At 39.4% G+C, this 21,246-nt stretch overlaps 1 protein-coding gene across 1 annotated transcript; it reads right to left on the reverse strand.

Annotated features, from left to right (window-relative positions):
- Positions 1 to 3,528: 3,528 nt before the first annotated feature.
- Positions 3,529 to 20,211, reverse strand: ntrk2b (neurotrophic tyrosine kinase, receptor, type 2b). Its single transcript, XM_061060789.1, has 18 exons — positions 19,023 to 20,211; positions 16,787 to 16,861; positions 16,618 to 16,689; positions 16,451 to 16,519; positions 16,199 to 16,350; positions 15,889 to 16,025; positions 13,559 to 13,691; positions 12,382 to 12,690; positions 12,269 to 12,289; positions 12,115 to 12,123; positions 11,229 to 11,263; positions 10,872 to 10,971; positions 9,288 to 9,476; positions 8,673 to 8,803; positions 8,136 to 8,308; positions 7,422 to 7,662; positions 4,683 to 4,841; positions 3,529 to 4,082 (listed from the first exon to the last, which is right to left on the reverse strand). The coding sequence occupies exons 1-18, from the start codon at positions 19,223 to 19,225 to the stop codon at positions 3,897 to 3,899; spliced, it is 2,394 nt and encodes a 797-aa protein (XP_060916772.1). The 5' UTR covers positions 19,226 to 20,211; the 3' UTR covers positions 3,529 to 3,896.
- Positions 20,212 to 21,246: the final 1,035 nt, after the last annotated feature.

The raw sequence follows: 21,246 nt of genomic DNA on the forward strand, positions 1-21,246 counted from the left end.
CAGAGCATATTGTAAGACATACCACCTTTATTAAATGCACAGTATCACAAGGAACATTTCCATTAATTGTGGATAAGCTACTCACATGATGCACAAAGCATTGAATTGATTGATAGAACTGGCTGATTAAAGCAGGATTAAATCTGCCAGAATAGCACACACACACACACACACACACACACACTCACATACATACACACACACACACACACACACACACACACACACAAACACACACTCTTGCATACGGAGGTATGTGCACACACACACACACACACACGCCATCACACAAACTCACACTCTTGTCTCTGTATTCCCACAGTAAGTAAAATTTGTTATCCGCACAGGAATGAAAACTGTAATCGTTTTTTCTTTCACCACATATGTACAAAAAAATCCTCGACCCGCCCTCCCCTCCAGATAGATTACATTCAAAAAAGGTCCCGACCCTGCTAGATTACATTCAAAATAATATACTATTCATGATGCAAAGTCACAGTTATTCATCTGAAAGAGGATCAAAGTAGGCTACAGTCAGTCAGAGGTTGAGTGGCGGCCCGAGTTTGCCAAGAGGCGACCTTAGACCTCGTCCCTGTCAGCTCGGAGGGATCCTGATGTTTTGAATCAGATCCAGAGTCTATGATCCTCCTGCGGACAGTCAGCAACTCACACAGCCTCTGTGTAAATCTCCCCATCACAGTGGAGAGGAAAGAGGAGATCTTTTTTCTTCTTTTTTTTTTTTTTAAAACATTGTTCAAATGAAGTCCTCTTCAAATCCAAAGTCGCAAAAAAAGGATTGTTTTCTCACTGGTATTATGAACGAGCACAAAGAAATAATACAATGTAGCACAAATTAAATTGTATTTACATATAGTATGTATTGCCAGTGGCCCATAACACTTCTTCAATACATGTCACAAAGTTTTTGACATGATATCTGCTTCAAACAGATTATACTATTCAACATAGCCTACTATTGATATAGACACATTTCAGAACTGTACAGAATGGACAGCAATTTATATACAGCAGACATGTAACTATTATACAGAACTAACTGTAAGAAAAAAAAAAAAACACAAAGGGACACTTTTAGGACTTGCTCCAGTCATGGCCAGCAAAGCAAAGGTGTGTTTGTCTTTGTTTTTAAGTGCAGGTGAGGTTGAGGCAAACAGCAGCTGCTCAGGTTGTGCATTCAGGGATCAAACGGCAGTTCCTGTTTCTTTATAAAACCTTTGTCCTATTGATAAATGTTTAGGTGTGTACCTTTTGAATGGGTACAAAATGTTTTGAATTTGCTCCGGTAGATTGAATTGTCCAGCAGCCACATTCAAACTGTTAAAGCTGTCATGTATTCCTTTGGGGCTACCACTAAAAATGTCTGTTTTTGCCACTTACAGACTCAGTATGTTGATCTTGAAGTGTCTACAACAAAGGGAAGTCTCGTTCTGAATTCTCAAGGTGAACCAACTGATTACATGTAGAGGATGTCGGAATTAAATCTGAGCTAGCTTGCTAAAGCTGCAACCTCCAGTGTTGATAAATGAAACCGATGCAGAAGTGGAAAAAAACATGCAGTTCCATAAGTGCCCACTTGAGGCTGGCTCGATAAGCCATTCGATACCCTTGACCCCCTGAAAAGCTAATTTCTTTATTGGTAAGAACTTTACAGGACATGGCTGAGTTGACTGACAGGCGGGGGCTTTGAAGCGCTTGCCAGGAGACTGAAGGTCCGCCTCCTCTCCAGCTCTTTGCCTGTTGCTAGATTGATCCAAAGTTAGGTTGAGCTAGCATTTCCAACATGGCGACTGCCATTGTATCCGGTTTTAAAACACCTCTTCAGAAACAAATTGTGGACATCACCGAGACTATGTCCATATTTAAGTGGACTTTAGTGGCTTGCCTGCAATTGCCCCAAAGGATTACATTACAGCCTCTACAGCTGAAGTTTGACAGCGAGTGGAAGCAATCTACTGGAACTAATCTGAAATGTTTTGAGCCAACTATTTATTTACACTCCTAAACATAAAAAAAAAAACAGGAAGTCCCCTTTAAGTTACGCTACAAAGTACACTTAACATAAGTTGTTGTCTTAGCAGAGCCTTACTGCTTTATGCATTCATGGAAATAGATGACCGTGAATGAGGAATGGCTGCTGCTGCTTTTGTTTATAAAACACATTTTTTGATCACCACACTTTGCTTTAATGTATTTTCCCTTTTTAAACGCTTGGAAACAGATTTATCAAAGCTCATTTCAAATATGAACTACAAGCATTCAGCCTGTACAAATGTGCTTTGCCGATGCCCGAAATAGAGGAGCTGTTTTTCAGTCAGCACCCGGCTAAGTGGGTGAGCCCCCCCACCCCACCCCCCTACCCCCCCAGGACTCTTTAAGGGCTAACAAACTCTCAATTAATCCTTTTACTGTGGTCTCCCCACTGTGCAGAATTAAAGATCAGATCCTCAAAGTTCACTCCTGCATTGTAAATAAATAACAAAGAAAACAAGTAGCAACTTCAATGCATACAAAATAAAAAGTGTTGAAAACAAAGAAATGCTCCAATATATGTGATCATCAGTTCACTGTACACACAATCCCTCTCAGAAATAAGGAGAAAGAAATGGAGATGATGCACTGTAAGTTTACCTTTGTGTCATTAAGATGTATACAAAACCACATCACCTACAGATATGGGCCACCGAACAACAAAGATGAGTTAAATGGCATTGCTGGTGAATGAAAAAGTAAAAGAAAGAAAAAAGAAGTGAAGCTGTGCTGATCTTTTTTTTCTTTTTTTTTTTGGGATTAGTCACAGCCCAACAAGTCCTCATTCTCTGTGCTTTAGATACATCAAATGAAAAGGGTTGAGAACTTTAAAAAGAAAAGTTTAAACACCATTGACATTGAGTTATTAGTTCAAAACCGATACTTAGAAAAAGGAAACAAATTATAATATGATTTAAAAATGAAATAAACAGCGTAGAATATGTTTGCCCTTGTGTTTTGCAACCTCAACATTGATTTCACATTAGGACGTCCTTCAGTGGACTAGAATAGGTTATATATAACAAACACAGGCTTTATGTCATCTATACGGTTTTCACACAGTTTTTTTTCAACGTAACTGTATAATGATATATATGTAGATTTAAAAAAAGAAAAAAAAGAAAAAAGCTTCTGTAGACAACTTAAAATCCACTGATCAAAACCAACAGCTTGGTATGACAACAAATTCGATATTTATACATTTTACAAATATTAAAATATTCTGAAATATAAAAGAAAAATCTTCTCAATGAATATCTTCCTGCAGATTATTTTGCTCTGTGCTGAAAGAAGTGAAAGCTCTATCTACAAAGATGTGTCGGTACAAAGTCTGTTATGTAGACATGTTTTTTTTCCCTTTTTTTTTTGTTCCCAGCAAATATGAAAACCAGGAGAGTGATTATTTATACCATGAATGTAGACAGCATGATTCAGTTAATAATGATGCTGCTTCTTGGGTTTCATTTTTTTTTAAAAACATTTTTATGCCTCCAACATGTACGAGTGTTGATTGTTTGGATAACGTTACATAAATCCTGTATGCATTTTGGTTTCCATTTAATGAAACATGCCTCGGTAATGTCTGCAAATCAAAAGAAGAAAATAAAACAAAAATAAAATCACAGAAAATTTAAGGCTTTTCTCAATGCGATGAGGACGAAGGACGATAGCATTTACAGGAACATTTACAGCCAGGTTCTGTACACACACACACACACACACACACACACACACACACACACACGCAGGCACTCACAATCACACAGCTTTTAGTTTCCTCCTCGACCCAGACATTGAACTCGTCCACACACACTTGCACGCAGAGTACATACAGGAACACAGATGCATCAGCCCAGTATGTCCAGGTAGACTGGCGAGGCCTTTGCGAGGCTCTGCAGCATGCTGTGGATCTCCTTGATGTTGAGCCTCATGTAGGGCTCCCTCTGCCAGCAGCCCAGCATCAGGTCGTACACCTCTTTAGGACAGGTGCGGGGCCGCTGCAGCACCCGGCCCTGTGTGATGCACTCGATCACCTGCAGGAAACAGGGTGACAAGACACTGTTAGACATAATACAGTTATACATAATACAATACTGAATTGGTTCAGACAAACCAACTAAAAACTAAAATGATTTATACATGACAATCATTTAGTCTTTTCATTTACTGTAAAGTAATTAGAAGCTCATTTGGTTCCCATTCCAGCCTTCTCTGTCAGTTAATATTCAGATGTCTGCTTTTACAATTATGACATCATTTGTTATGACATGGGACCATTCTGCAAACCTTGCTGCACTTTAAATCAATTCAGAAGCGCATTGAAAAGGGGACTTTTTACTGTTATAATCAAGCTACCTTCTATTTATACAAAAAATACAAAAAGATTTAAAAAAATTCTCACACATAATCAAAAGATATTAGATTATTACTATTATTATTATTATTATAGGTATTATAGCTTTTAGGACCTGTCAAACTAAAAGAAAACAGAATACCACAATTCCCATAACGCAGCTAAGATTAATATTGTTATTTGTAAAATTATTTTTTATTATCAGTATACAACGTTTTAACATCTGAGAGTTGCATTAAGAGATCCAACTATAAGATTGCGGCCCTAGTGAGACACTGACCTCATTGTTGGAGAGCTGGTACCAGGGCTGCTTTCCGTAGGTGAAGATCTCCCACAGCACCACCCCAAGACTCCACACATCACTCTCTGTGGTGAACCGCCGGTACATGATGCTCTCTGGAGGCATCCAGCGGATAGGCAGCATCGTGTGACCGCCCACCTGTGGAGAGAGAGAGAGAGAAAATAGAGAGAGAGTTTCCATCACAAAACAATCACACAAGGCCTGCTAGAAGAGTTTCAAGCTGCTGAAGTGGACTGGAAATTTGGATGTCAGTTAGTTATTCGACAATATAGTCCAGATTCAAACGTCTCATAAAGTTTTGGAGTCTTTGTCATTTTTTTTTTTAAAGCTTATTTTTGGGCTTGTATGCCTTTATTGATATGACAGTGGGTATAGTGGGAAACAGGGATGAGAGAATGACATGCAGGGATGGAGACTCAGGCCGCCCACTTCAAGGACGATACAATAGCTATTCGTTCAAGGGTTGTGCGATCCGGCGCCCCACCATTTACATTTCTAACAGAGATTTTTGTTCCCGTGATCATTTATTCTATTTGCTTTGCACATTCCCATGTTGACTCATAGTCTTTGTAATACTGTGAAATCTCCTACATATACTGTAAATCTCTACAGGATAAATTTGGTGAACCCACTTTTGTTTAACGCTAGCATTCAGTGAGAGCTGTTAAAAAAAAAATAGCATTTACAACCAATTTACGAACAAACTCTTGACATTCCCATCAACCTATAATCAGTTCTTTGTGTGTTGTGGTAATTAGCAAAGTCAGCACATTATCATCAGCATGTTAGCTTTGTTCTTGTGAGCTTGTTAGCATGCTGACATTAGCATTGAGCATAAACAAGGCTAGAGCAGCTCACTGTGGACTCTTGACCGTATTGTTCATGGTTCTATTGTATTTAATTTCTGACGTCAAGTAAAAAAAATATTGTTTTTAAGATGTCTAACCAAGGAAACACTGAATTTATGGTTGTTTTTATCTTAAAAAGGTTCAACCGACTAGCTAACAATTAGCTATAGCAGTCCAGTATAAATTCTGGCATCACATTTTACAGAGAGATATTTCTTTAGCCTCTTTTTACCTTCCATTATTAAAATAAATATTGAGGGTAAAATGAAGACACCTGTCAGTAGGCCTATAATAAAACAACAGTTCATCAGCACCCACATTTGCCAAAATTGCTGCATTGTTGACTAAACTACTCTCTCAAAAGAAATGTCAAGAAAAACTGAACATAACATTCAAGAACATTAACATAAAATAACATTATTAGACTGACTAAATGTGAGCTAACTATGCCTTATAAACTGGCAGCTGAGTGTGTATTTCATGGAGTGAAGTTAAGCTAGGTCACTCAGGATTTCCAGAAACAGCCAGTTATTGCCTTTTAACCTTTTATCCAATCACAGTCTTCCTGTCTTCTTCCATAAGTTATTTACCGTCTACTAAATACATTTCCCCCCTCTTCCAGTCAACGCTTTTATCCAATCACCATTACTGTACTTCAGTCCTCACCTCAGCTACATGAACTCACCAACACCATCATTCAATTATTATAAAACGTGCGATATATGAGCCAGTGTCAGGTTTTATACCAAATATGGCATCCTGAAAGGCTCAAACAATGAAACAGAGTACTTTGTTGGACCCTGACAGCACTATATTTCATAAATGATCAGCAAGATAAAAATAAAAAAAACAAGAAAAATCAATTAAAGAATGTTGAATCATATGTAAACTGGCTTACCTACAGCAGCAGACATAACTGTTTAATGTTCACAGTCTTTATAATGTTTATTGATCCATTAGTTACATATAATTATCTTAAAAACTGGCTGATTAACAATAATTCACAAATAAAACTGGTACAATTCTTGCCTTATTCCCTACTAAAACAAATTGTAAGAACACTTGTACAGTTTTCAGGGTTTATCTGATTTATTCTCTCATGATCCACTTTGACTTGCAGCATCATAGCAGATGAGAAAGCCTTATACTGTCAGCCGTGTTCATGTTTTCTCTTTCTATTCAATAACATTTTTGATACGAGGAGATGGTGACAGGCTCTCTTTATATCGATCTTATCTGATGCAGACACATGCATTTCAGAGATACTGTTTATACGTATTTCTGACTGCGCTTCAGACAGCAGAGGGTGCTGTTGAGTTCAAACTGGGATCTGAGACGCCAACGATGAGGCAAAAAAAAATACATCTATCCATTTCACAAATGACAGTTTTTTAAAGGGCTTGTATTGCAGAAAAAAAAAATCATTGGGTCAAATCATAAACTGAAACTCCTTACATTCATGAAAGAAAGTATTAACTCCTTGCCAATAGAAGAAGAAAAAAAGTCGATGCATTTTTGCACTGTTGGCCCTTTCTACCATGGAAATAGTTATTTTATGCAGATTATAGAATTAGCATTTAAATGGTATTAAAATAGATAAAATACCCTTGGTTAAAACTGCAATTTCTGCAGCTACACAGTTATTTCAAGCCAGAACCGGAATAAAATTCTAATTACATATTGGAGACTGTGTATGTGGCTACATTTCCATACCTCTGTGTATATCAGACGTGTGTGTGTGTGTGTGTGTGTGTGTGTGTGTGTGTGTGTGTGTGTGTGTGTGTGTGTGTGTGTGTGTGTGTGTGTGTGTGTGTGTAACAAACGGGGGGCAAGACGAGGTGAGCAATAATCAGAAAGACTCGGGACTCACTCTGTAGTAGTCTGTGCTGTAGACGTCTCTGGACATGCCAAAGTCTCCTATCTTGACCAGCAGGTTTTCCCCGACCAGGCAGTTCCTGGTTGCCAAGTCTCTGTGGACAAAGTGCTGGGAGGCCAGGTAGACCATGCCAGCAGCAATCTGTTGGGCAATGTGCAGCATCTGGGACTGGGTGAGCTCCACCAGGATGCTGTGTTGACCGTCTGCCATTAGCACTGCATCAGGACCGTGAGACCTGCACACAGGAACATTTCATCAGAGCTTCAATCGATAGATACCACCGGAACGTTTACAAAACATCATGCATGGAATTGTGTAACAGCTGAATGCACCTGCTGGTTGTTTTGTTATACAGTAAATTTCATGGAAATTTAATGAATGAAAGATTTAGAATCAAAACAAAGAAGAAAACGTTTCTGCAACTGGCAATTAAGTCATTTTAATAACAAACTAAATTTTAAAACAGACATTGTTCTCAGTTAATTGAGATTTTGATGCTTTTCATTTTAATTACTAACTTGTTTTTTTCATTTTTGATATTAAGATAAATGTTGTCACATTGTAAGATAACATAATACAATTATTTCCCCACATAATACCTTTAAAATGTCCATACACTACAATAAACTGAGAACATTTCAGTCTCATAGAATCTCACGAACAGACACTCTACATGTGTAAATAATTGAGAAGTCCAAATAATCGTACCTTAGGAACTTGTTTAGGTCCCCGTGTTTCATGTATTCAAACACCATGATGAGCGGGTCGCTCTCCACGCAGACTCCATAGAAAGTGACGATGTGGTCGTGTTGCAGGTTTGTGAGGAGCTCGGCCTCTCTGTAGAAGTCTGCTCGGCCGCTCTCGTTAGCCTCTTTAAGAGTCTGAAGAAAGACAAAAACACAATGCTTAATATAGCCACAGTGAGAGCCATTATTATTATTCTCTTTTACATGAGCGTCCTGGCCAAGACCGGCAGCAGCACTATTTACTGGATTTGAGACGTAAAACACTTAACAACAATGAACATAAATAAAGGACTCACAAAATATAAGAAACATTCATCAAAGTGTGTCATAAATCAACAAGGGATCAAAAAGGGGCAATATTAGTTAGTTAATACATCTACAGCCAGATATGCCTGCCTCCAGATCATTAGGTAGTCCTTTAAAAACAACAACATTTCTAATCATGTACATGTAGAGGTCAATACTAAATGACAAGGGCGAACAGCTTCCTGGTCTGTACCTTGACCGCCACATGGAGCTTCTCCTGGTCTGGTACCAGGTTGTAGCACTCAGCCAGAAACACTTTCCCGAAGGCTCCCTCTCCCAGCTCCCGCTTCAGCACGATGTTGTGTCTCTTGATGTGCTGGACAACTTTGATACAGAATAAGATAAAATTAGTATCAAGGCCATCTGTGCATCTGGCTTTTTGTTGTTGTTTGCAAAATGTAGGAGGAGTTATTTTAAGATTTTCAGTAAATTATAGTTAAAACCCCTAGAAACATAGCCATAACTAAAGACATTGTTTATCATCAATCTGCTTGATTTGGAAATTGATGTCTATAAAATGACCTTAATACAAATGGTCGATGATATTTTTCATTTAATTCGCTTTAATTCATCACAAATTAAGATTTCTCAAAAGTTACATAAACTCAACATTGATCCTGCTGAGTTTAGACCTCCATAAATAAACTTTTGTTTCTTAGCATCAGCTGTGCGTTTAATGCTCAGGAGTCACTATCACAAAGCAGGAAAGATGCTGACAATAAATGCGGCGTCCAGCGGTGACCCCTGCATGGATTTATCAGAAAAGCTCCAGGTTACATGTCATTTGTCGAGCGAGCCGGTAACTCACACGTGTCGGATTTCAGCATGCTGCCCGAGTTACGGAAGTACTGCGGGTTCTCGATGACAGGAATCTTTGTCATCCCGATGATCACCGCGTCTGGACCCATCTCCGAGGACGACGGGGTGTTGTTGCCATTGGAGACGTGATGAAGAGGGCTGGCGGAGTCATCATCATTACTGATGACTGAGGAGGAGCCTAGGGAGCAGCAGAGGAGAGGAGATGAGAGGAGAGAGAAAGGAGGCGGAGAGGAGGGACGACACAGGGAAGAGGCATGAAGGGAAATTATGGGAATGGAGGAGAAAGGTAAGAGATGGAAGAACCTGTTAATACAGTCTTTATGTTTACAGACAACAAAAGGTGTTTGAAATTACTGTAACCATTGTATCAGGGATAGAGTTGAAACTAAAATATGCTTTGGGTCAACAGTAAGACTTTAATTTAACGATTTAAGCGGCCGTAACAAATATATGATAGAAGAATTTACCTCTAATAAAACTACGTTTTCTTTTTTTAATAAGTAAAGTCTTCATACTGTAAAATGTGTTTAAACACGTTAAATACATGTGTTCAAACTTTTTTAATATTGCTTCAAAACCCACAGTAAGGATTGGTAAGATATGTTATCAGAAAGCTAGGTCATACAAACTAAGCCACGCTCTCTGCCTGCGTGTGTTTGGTTGGTTTGGCTTCCTGGTTTGTCAGCCAATAGGCAGAGTCAGGAAGGACAACAGTTAACTGGATACATGTGAGTTCATAAGGCCTCATCTTATTGAAGTGGCTCCCTCTCCTCTCCCTCTCCTCTCTCTCTCCCCTCTCTCTCTCCCAGGCCTCCACCAGCTGCTCTGGTTTTGTTGCACTTCACAACAAACACTTCACTCCTCCATACATTGTATTCATGACTGATTTATCAAACCTGCATAGTTATGATTGTTTTAAAGGTCGCATATTATGCAAAATACACTCTACCGTGGTTTTCTATCATCGACATGTGTCCCTAGCATGTCTACAAAATCCCCAAATTATGAGGAGAGTCCATCCTCTCGGTCTTTTGCCTGCTCCGGTTTTCAGAAAAATTTGTCCTCAAACCGGCCGTTTGGTGACATCACAAAGGGAAGTAACCCCTCCCCCAGGTGGGTGACCCTCCCACAGCTAGATGTTTGTTCTGCCCTCTGAGCCTGCCTTTCAACCGTAAACAATAGAGCATGGTGCAAGAGAGTCCAGGCCGCACAAGCTGTTCTTAAGGGGCGTGGTCAGACGCAGCTCATTTGTATTTTAAAGCTATAGCCACAGAAACAGCCCGTTCTGAGCAAGGCTGAAATAGAGGGTTTTAAATGCATGATAAAATACTTTTTATTTTTGACAAGATGTTTCACAGAAATGTAATAGAAATAGGTAGACATCTCTGTTTGTTTAGTAATTTTCTCTTTTTTTACTAAATGTAAGATGAGATTGATACTAACACGAGGCTTCAGCCAGAGACAGTTACATAAGCTTACATGAGAGTGGGAATCTTCTTCTTCTCTTCTATCTCTGGTTATGAAATTAAATAAATATTTTTTTCTCCAAAATACTTTTCAGAAAATAATTCACCTTTAATTCCAAACTTGGAGTTTCTTCCGTATTTCAGTATGATCACCATCAGAACGCAGATGGTCAGGACAACACCTATGATCCCCATCACCACGTACACCTGGACGATCAAAAAAACACAAAGGGCAGTGTTTGAGACATGCTACCTTTAAAATATGCTTACCTCGTCAAACTTACTCTCATCTTTTTGAGGATTTCAAGATTATTCTAGGCCACATTGTAATCATTGTTCAAACAAAACAAGGGGGAAAAATCCATCTCTAGTTACACTGCTACTGTAGCCATATACGGGGGAGCAACAAGTCACAAACCAAAACACTGTACATTTAATACAAAGGACTGGTGAGGATCACTTACTGCAACACTGTCGTCCATTGGAGGGAGCGGTGAGTCTGAAACAAAAACAAAAACTCTTCTCTTAACATGTAAATAATTCATGTTGAAGTGCAAACTAGTAGTTTGGTACAATTTCAACCTACATGTAGTATACTAGAATATTCTTTATTATGCTTCAGCTCCTACAGTTTTGAAGTCAGTCTTGTAGTTTTTACTGCCGCCTGGAGTAGTTTGACCGCAGACATTACTTTAGAGATTCAGATGTCAATACAATATAATCTAATGTATGATGGTGGTATATGTTAGTATAGCTCGCAGTATACAGTATAAAGGCAGTTTTAATCATCTCCAGCACAACCAGCTAGAAGCTGAAGTAAGTGATGCTTGCACATTATGGATTGCTAATTTATTTCAGTGACTCATTCTGCGTGATAAGAACTTCTATTTTAAAATGTTTGACTACTATATGCCAAATTACTTTCCATATCATCATATATATCATATATCCTGTGCAATGTTCATGACCGTCATGTGCAATATAGCTTTACTTTACCATTTAGTATTATGGGTGTGACATTGACATAAACAGCATATAAACAGAGCTCCAGTCTGTGTCGGCTGCCAATAATCCCATATCCCACTTATCTTACTCTCTTACTTAACTTACTATACCTTGATTTATCCTCTATAGGCCCAGTTTATTTAAATCTCACCCTCATCCACTTAATACTTTATAATACACTTCATGTTTTTCTTGTGTTTGCTCTTTTGGTGACTCTTTTTGGGAGCAACCTGGCATAAGGATCTCCTTTAATTAATAAAGTTATATTTTTATCTTAACTCATCTTACGCTATCGTTTTGTTTAAATAGAAGTTTTGAGGAATCTCTGTGAGTTTAAACACCTACCAGTCGTGTCTGAGCGGAAGCAGGATGCATTCACAGGCCATAGGAGGGAAAAAAAAGATTGTTACTCCAAGGTTTAATATTCTGATCAAAACTGTTTTTATCGTGCATTTAGGTACAGCAATTATTGGTTTAATAAAGCTGAGTCATTACTTACAGTAGTAGAAGTGGTCTTCAGCTGCAAAGGAAAAACATGTGCATGTTAGTATTCATAAACAAAATGTATCCTTAGAAAAAAAAAGGAGACAACGAGAGACAGCATCTTGACACCTGTGTGGCCAATGTCGGGCGGGTCGATGAACTGCGCAGACACCTTCTTCTCGTCGCGGCCGTACTTATTCTTGGCCACCAGCCTGTACACGCCGTTGTGGATGTGGGTGGGGTTGACCAGCTGCAGGCAGCCGTGGTACTCGCTCTCGGTGGAGAGGTGGATCATGGTGCGGATGAAGTCCTGCTCTAGGAGGGCCACATTCTCGTGGTACCACTGCAGGTCGGGCTTGGGGTTCCCGGTCACGCTGAAGGGGATGCACCAGTGGTGGTCCCGCTCGGGCGCCAGCAGCTGCTGGATGATGGGGGCAACTGACACGGAGGCAACAGGAGAGGAAGAGTAATAACGGGATGACAGGAAGTCAACACCAAAAAAAAGGCAGCGGGAAAAAGCTACACTCAAGGGGTAAGAGAAAGGGGCGTGTCCTGGGGGGGTGTCCAGACTTCTTGAGCTGTAACCAGTCCAAAATCTACCTGAACTAGTTACTTTAAGGTATCATATTGGTTCAATTTAAAAAAAAATCTCAAACAAGAACACAAAAAGGGACAACATATATGTAAATCTTCTATTCTTGATAACTGATGGACTCAAAAGAAAATGCATCTCCAAAAGCCCCCAACTAAAAAAAACAAAAAACTACCAACAGCAGAAAATGTTTTATATGGAAATGCCACAAAAGTGATGAGCAGCCTGTTGCGGCACAGCCCAATAAATTAATGTGAAGAAAAGTCCCAAGAAGCCAATTTTGATCTACAAGCTTAAAATTTCAGGCCACCCCCCCTCCACCCCCCTGGACTAGCCCCTGGTTAGAGAAGATAAGCAGTTTGGGGCTGACTGGGAGGACAGACTCATCACAAAACATTTGATCACTGACTTTAGGAAACATGTAATGTGGTTGTAAACAAGCGGAGGAGTGAGGTGAGCCATGAGGAGCTTCACAGGAGGAAGAGTTATGGACAGGAAACATGGAGAGTCAATAAGATTTGTCAAGAGACGGTAATGATAACAAACTAACAAGCCTTGCGCTTCCACTAGAAGAAAAAATAAAAACAACGTCTAGATGGCGGCGTTCAAACGATTATCAGAGGAAATAAACTCAGAGATGTAATTAGAAACGTATATTCTATAGTTGTTCAACATTTACAGTCGACAATAACAGAAAAAGTACGAGTTTCTTACAGAGAATATTGAGCTGCAGTGTGGCCTCGGTCAGACCAACCATGTTCTCAGCGCTGCATACGATCACCCTGCCATTATCATCAGGAGACAGGTCTGACAGAGTGATTCTGCTCTCCATATCCGACGGCTCGATCTGTAAACAACATTATTATTTGCATTATTAGCCTGTGTGTGTGTGTGTGTGTGTGTGTGTGTGTGTGTGTGTGTGTGCAGTCTGTGAGAAGCTGTTCTTTATGTAACCAGTTAGCTACATGTAACATCCTGCTGACTGCACAGTTTTATGTTGCTTTAAACGTATGTTTCATCTTTACGCAGAGGAGAAGGATATTGTACTTTTTAATCCACTACATTTGATTTGTATCAGCTCAGACTCAGAAGAATAAAGCAAAATACAATTGATTATAATACGAGAATGTATTTCTTTAGGTTAATTTTGGGGCTTTTCATGCCAGGACAGTGGACAGAGAGGGAAATCAAGGAGAGAGGGGGTGATATGCAGCAAGGAAGCCACAGGTCGGATTCGAACCCGGGCTGCCCGCTTAGAAGTTTGTAACCTCTGTAGGTGAGGAGAAAGAACTAACCCTCAAGTCACCGGTGCCCCAGGATGTTATTTTTTTAACATTAAATTTGATTGACTATTCAGAGAAAATTAAAGCTAATCAGCAAATATACAGTAAAAAGAGCTTTTTTTTAAATCACTTTTAAATTAAAATAAAGTGCTGGCAATACAGTATATAATATTCTTGGTAATGAATGATGGGTAATTCTTCATACTGCGCATATTGGCTTTTTTTATTTAAAGTATATTACTTTATAGTACTTTTTATTTTATTTGAGAATAATCTGAGAATTCCTTCCACTTCTAGCTGTAAGAAATGTTCACCACCAATAGATAGTGGAGGTAAAACTCATCATCTCATCTGTCTTCTTCTTTTTGTTATTATCAACAGATCCTTCAAAAGACAGAAATCCAACAAGGTGTTTGGTTTCTCTCTATTCTCTCAGTCTTTCCTCGTGTGCTGTGGGAGATGTGGTTCCAGTTCCTATCGTTTGCTACAAATATTTACACTTTTTTTTATAAAGAGGCAGAATGTTATAATGGGAAATTAAACAAGTAAGTAGACATTTTAAATTAGAACAATTTGTTTTTCAGATTTGGCCCTTTTTTATTTTTTATAAATTGATGATAAGGAAAATATAAAATATCACCCAACATGTCCGTCAGTCATGTTTAGGTCAAGTCTGAAGCTACTCTCCGATACACATACAGGAATACTATCAAGTAAGCCAGAAAAATATACTACTCACAGTTTATTTAAACTTTCACACATATATAATATATATATATATAACACAAGCACACGTTTTTACAGCCAGAGAGCGTGAATTTTGTTGATGTTTGGATTGAGATTGCTTGATGTCCTTTGTCTTAAATATACACACACATAAATATAACCAGTAACTTGAAATGATACATTTCTTTTATTTTTGGTTAAAGTGTATTCTGTATATCCCAATTCATGTACGTCCAATTCAGTCGGCCAACAATCCTAGGAGGAACTTGTAACCATTTGCAATATGTAAGCTAGCAGGCTTTTTTTGGGCTATTTTTACCCACAATCCTCTGCAAAACTTTCTTGGATATGTCCACATGGACTGAGCTGCCCTGCGTCTCACTGGCGAGCGGGATTTTATGCCTCTACAGGAATTTTTTGCAAGCAAAGTTTAAAATGATCTCTATGGACCACAACCAATGTTTGAGTAGTTCTTGTTCCTTTCTGCCTTTTTCATCTCCACACATCCGTTATGTTATCTTACGCCCTGTTATATCTGCACATGCATGAAATAGAATGATGGGTACTCAAAGGAATTATCTTTTCTAGGTGTTATAGTCCCTTTCATTCACGCTGGAATCAGTCTCGATGTGAGGAATACCATGTGTATCTATGAAAATAAATAATATTTGAAATACTCTCTGTAAACCAGCATGTGTCAGAGGTATGCATTCTGCATGTACAGTTTGCACAGTCTCAGGATAACTGCAACGCACACTACAGTAAAAAGAGAAAATTTGCAGTTTTGAAGGCTTGGTAGGTCTGGAGTCTACAGCTCTGTCATGACCTTCATCACATTGTAGTTCATAGCTAGCTCTGAAACTCAGATGGAGCTAAAAAATTAAGACATTTTTCACCCAAAGGCATCCAATTTTTTTCAGATAACTTATGGTTCCCTGTATTTAAAAAGTAAGCAGTTATAAAATACCACTAATTCAGAGTTGGGGAACCTGCACCAAAGGTCTAAACCGGACTCTGTGTGGTGGACACGCTCACCTCGTGCTGTGTAGAGAGCATGTCGAGGTTCCACAGGATCTCAGGAGGAGGCGAGCCTGAGGCGCTGCAGATAGCTTCCACGTTACTCCCCTGCATCAAATTCACGCTCCTCGGGGTGACCTCTACTCTGGGAACCTCTGCGAAACACGAGAAATCAGCCCAAGTGAACATCTGAGCAGAACTTTACATTGATTTTGTTTGTTTCCGCCTCTCTTTCCTGTCTACAGGAAGCGATCGCTCTCCAAATCAATTAATAGCGTCAATATCCGATTTCCACGCTGTTGCTTATTATAACATGGTTTCACGTTACCACAGTCGGGTGGGTTGAGTGCGGCGAAGGCTAGTGTCACTCCTCTGTCGTCCGTGCATCTCAGATCTGGACTGTCGCTTTCCTCCAGGAGCCGCAGTTTGATCCACAAGTTCTCACAAACACAATCCAGAGGGTTCCCGTACAGCAGGAGCCTTAAAAATATAGTTTTTTTAAAAACACAAACACATGAGAAACACTTTTTTTTTTTGTCTTAGGCAGCAACAATCTTAAAATGTTTTGAGCGAAACTTACGGTAAAGATGCGTTAAAGTTTTGAAATGTCCTCCATGAAAGCGTTGATAGGTTATTATCTCTGAGATTTCTAAAAGTAAAAACAGAAAGCATCATTTGAATTTAAAGAAAAACAGCCACTTGTGAATGAAATAACTTGTGAGGGTTTTTTTTTTAAATGCATCTTACACATATTGGAGTCTTGTATTGTTGAAAAAAGCGTCTGACGTTATAGACGACAACCTCGTATTCATCACTGTTCTGTTGGAGGGTGACATGTGGAGTAATCAGTTAATCCACTACCTTAATAAAAAAAAGATTCTGTGATTTCAGTGAAAACGTTCGTCATGATACTTACAGGTTTCTGAGGTTGATGTAGTGCCTCAGACTGTTGTCATTGATGTCAAACAGTCTGTTTTGATTTGCAATGTATCTGTGAAGGAAATATGAAAGACAAGTTAGGAAACACATGCGCAACGTTCCTTTAATGTGAATTTTGAAGCCGCTGACCTGTTCAGAAACAAATGTTTGAGACCCGTTTTTCTGTTCTATTCTGTTCTATTTTTGAAGGTTTTTGCACATCCAACTATTTCATGAAGTAGGTGCTTAGGACATCAAACTATCACTTTGAACTACTTTTGCAAGGCATCTCCAATAATCAGAAAAAATGACTTGACTAAGGTTTCCAGATCCAGAAACGTTGTGTTTTTTTTTCTCCTAATAAATCAGTGATATCTGGCAAGAGTAGTGTGCTGGATTTTTTCTTTCCAGTGTGTGTTCTATTCTAATATATGAATCTACGCTCAACTTAACTCAACACCATGACATGTTAACACAGTCGGCTCAACTTTAACATCAACTTCTGTCACGACATCTGAAATCCAGACGCTCATGTGAGACATATTGTGTTCTGTATGGTTGCTGATATTATTCATATTAAATGTATTTCTTAAGATAGCTCAGAAAATCGTTTCAAATCTACGTGTTTTAAATGGCATAAAGATGCCACTACATTTAATTCATAACATATCTGATAATGTGTTAAAGGTAGGACATATTCAGCACTCAGGATATATTTGAAACGATGAAACTAAAAGAAAACACACAAATCAAAATTTTAGAATCTTTTTTTTTTATCGAGGCTACTACTTCACACAACTTTTCAAGGTATGAGCAGATTTTTTTATGAAATCTTTGAAGTTAAAAGAAACATTTTTACTTTATAATTTCAGGTGTATCATTGAAGAGTCAGTTTTCAATAGAAGAAAGATTATCTAAGATCATGTCAGTTAATTGCCTAAGTAAATACATCTCAGGAGAGATATAGACTAATCAGATGGAGTTGTTGTCTGGTGTCTTTAATCCATTTAAAATGACTGAAAGATATTTTAAATGTTGAGGCTGAACACTCACATTGGTCTACATGTGGATTGTAGTTTTAGCAACACAAAGCTATGAGTTGAAGCATCTTTAAGGGTTGACAGGGTCAGCACTGCTTCTGGAGTTATTCCCGAGGAACTAAATAGCATAAAGGTTTTCTGTTACATTTCTGGCTACATTTTTTTTGGAAGCTAAAATCCTAAAAGTCTTCACTGAAGTTGTCTTTTATTGTGATATTGTCTTTTTAAAAGGTGATAACTGCTGGATTTAATCGTCAGAACTGCATTATCCTCCCTAAAAGAAGACTAAAATTGAGGGAAGCCGCTGCAGCGCTTGTATAAATGGCAAGATAATCCTGTTAAGATCCACAAAAAACAGTAGAACTACAGTCCTGATGGGTATGTGACACCCAGCTCCAGCCTGTCTGCCTCGGAAAGCTCACCCACCAGTCTCCTTTCCATGCTCATGTGGGTGCCATGCAGTTGTATATACATTGTGCAGGGTTGTAGCAGGTACACACCGACACACATAAGCCTACACACTGACGCAGATACGTCTGAATACACAACTTTCTCCGGCAGTGTGATTTCATGTGTAATGTGATTTTTTATTTTTTTTTACATTGTTTTTGTGTGTGTGTGTGTGTGTGTGTGTGTGTGTGTGTGTGTGTGTGTGTGTGTGTGTGTGACTCCACACCGACGCCCTGACGATGAAGACGCCGAATTAACACCTTCGAGGCTGCGCACGGCCTCAACATTTTACTCCATCACCACTACACCTCTGGAGCTGTTTTTGTAAAGGAAACACCGACTAATCCAAATCAGCCTGACGCGCACTCTCCCCACCATTACGCACACACACACACGCGCGCACACGCTGTCGTCGTTAGTGGCACATAGACACACAGACACACGCGCGCACATAAACTAGTTTACATGATCTGGCGAAGCCAAAATGAGAAGAAAATTGCACATTTTAGTGTTTGACATTTGGCGCACAACACGGATCTTTGCCAATCTTTAATCCGCACGCGGGAATAAAAACAGGCCTGACGTTATAGATAATTCTTTAGGCTACATGTTACCTACTGTTAGGCTACTTGTATCACCTTTATTATTAGAATAATCACAGCCCTTGGGTATTATTGTGACATAAGATCTTCTTGCATAGCATCCTTATAAGTTCTTACGCTGTCATTTTTTTCATACACTTACATCTCCGTGATGTTTTCCATGTCATCTAACGTGAGCACGGGGAAATCCTCGAGCCCCGGCACGGAATCAATACAAACAATCCTTGAGATGCTGCAAGTGCATGATGCGGGGCAAGCATCGCTAAATCTCCACATCAGCCCCGTGAAAAAAACCAAAAACAATCCGAGACGAGCCATGCCATATTCCCCCGCGCTGGAGTCCATCGCAGGTCCACTGAAATCCCACCAAAACAGAATCTCAATGCTCAAATTGGATTATTGGTCAGATTTCCTCCCCTCTCTGAATGTAAATCTGGCCAAGTTAATCCGCAGAAGGAGGGGGGAAAAAGACGGCGAGGAATGCGCAGAGCCCACGGTTTTAATATCAAGATGCCATGGACTGGCCTTCCCGTCTCCGCAGAGCTGCTATCACACTACTGCATATCGATGTCGTGAAGCAAAGGTGTCAAGTGCTCCGTCCTGCTGCTGCTGCTGCTGCTGCTGCTGCTGTCTCCCTCCTCTTCCTCGGCCACAAACGCCCCTGCCTTGTAAAAACAAACACGGGCTCTTCCAGATGTTTAAAGATGAAAAGCAAAAGGGCCCACCACCACGAGCGGGTTTCTCTCCTCAGTGTGGTGATGGGGAGGAAAATAAGAGAGAGCGCACAGTGGAGTAAAGGATGCGTGGTGATGCTGCTGCGTGTGTAGGGAGGAAGGCTACCTGCATGCGTCTATCGATTAACGCCGAGGACGAGCGCATGTCCCCCCTCACACAGCCAGCACTTGGATCAGGTTTATGGGCGACTTACACTGCGAGATATACCCACGACCAATTGTCTTTAAAGGACATTATAAAGAATCATGCATGAAATCCTAAAACAATGCTGCAGGCTTGTTAAGGCTTCACGATCTGGAAGTTGAGTCAAATTATGTTCGCGACTAGAAAAAAACAACTATGCATTTCAAACTCTTGTGTTGCATGCATTGGGTGAGAGCATTTCGCGTTTTTGTTTTTTTTCCTCCATCCACACCAGCACTGTTGTTGTACGGCTGGCCATTAGGCCTATAGTGTGACGTACGGTTGACGCACAAGACGGGGTGCATCTATGAAAAATAATTACCTATACTATGTCTGCGAGCTTCAAATGGGTGGCAGTCCAATCACTGATCAGTGGAGGCTATAGGAGCAAAAACTGCGAGGAAAAAAAAGGACAATTTTCAACATTTTTAAACGAGTCTTCCTTTAGGAAAACATTATATTATGAAATAACTGTTTTTATACTAACTTCTGCACACACACACACACACACACACACACACACACACACACACACACACACACACACACACACACACACACACAAATTACAAACAAACACTGGAATCACTTGTAAAGTTTTTGAAAGCACAGAAGGGAAATACAATGGAAAATAGGTTTAAGTATTTGAAATCTGACCTGCACTTACAATTAACATAATTGGGAATTTAATACACATTGTTTCCCCCCTCTATGCTTCATAACAAGACAATAGGGTAATGTCATATTGCATTTTTCAGTCCTTATACACTAAACAATAAGGTGCTAATTCCCTCAAAAGGGTCAAATAAATCCTGTTTACTAGCAGATTCCTAAATTTCAGCCATAATGAGAAGGCACACTCGGCTAGGACACATGATCTATGACACAGCCTGGATGGTTAGTGTCGCTATGGTGACTTGCTTTTTACAAATAGCGCTGACAATGTCAAGTGTCGCTATGGTTGCAGATGAAAATATGTACGCAGTCTTCCCTTTTTTTTTATGAGAAACATCAAGAACTGAATTATATCTGTCTCCATGGTAACCACAGAGTATAGCAGAGGGAAGAGAGCTCTTTATTTTGATCCTCGACTATATCTGAAGGAGCATGACAACACTACGAGAAAACGGGGGGTGTTTAAAATAGATGGTGTGTGGACATAATCCTGGATACTGATTTATGACAAATGGGCGTTAAGGTAGTGGTTAGTTTTTTATTTTAGCATAAAAGTTAGTTGCCCTAGATGAAGAAAATGTACATCTTTTTGCAGTCATAGGCATTTAAGTCAATTATCATGTGTAACAAAGATCATAAGATATTCATAAATTTTGCTATTTATTTCACAACATTCAGAAATTAATTGAGAATTGCAAGTTGAATTTAAGACAAATAGTCGTCAGTATCAGATTTGATAATCTTGTTGCATTTGCAGTTGCTTGAAGCCTACA

This window comes from Labrus mixtus, chromosome 17 (assembly GCF_963584025.1).
Source record: "Labrus mixtus chromosome 17, fLabMix1.1, whole genome shotgun sequence".
NCBI lineage: Eukaryota > Metazoa > Chordata > Actinopteri > Labriformes > Labridae > Labrus > Labrus mixtus.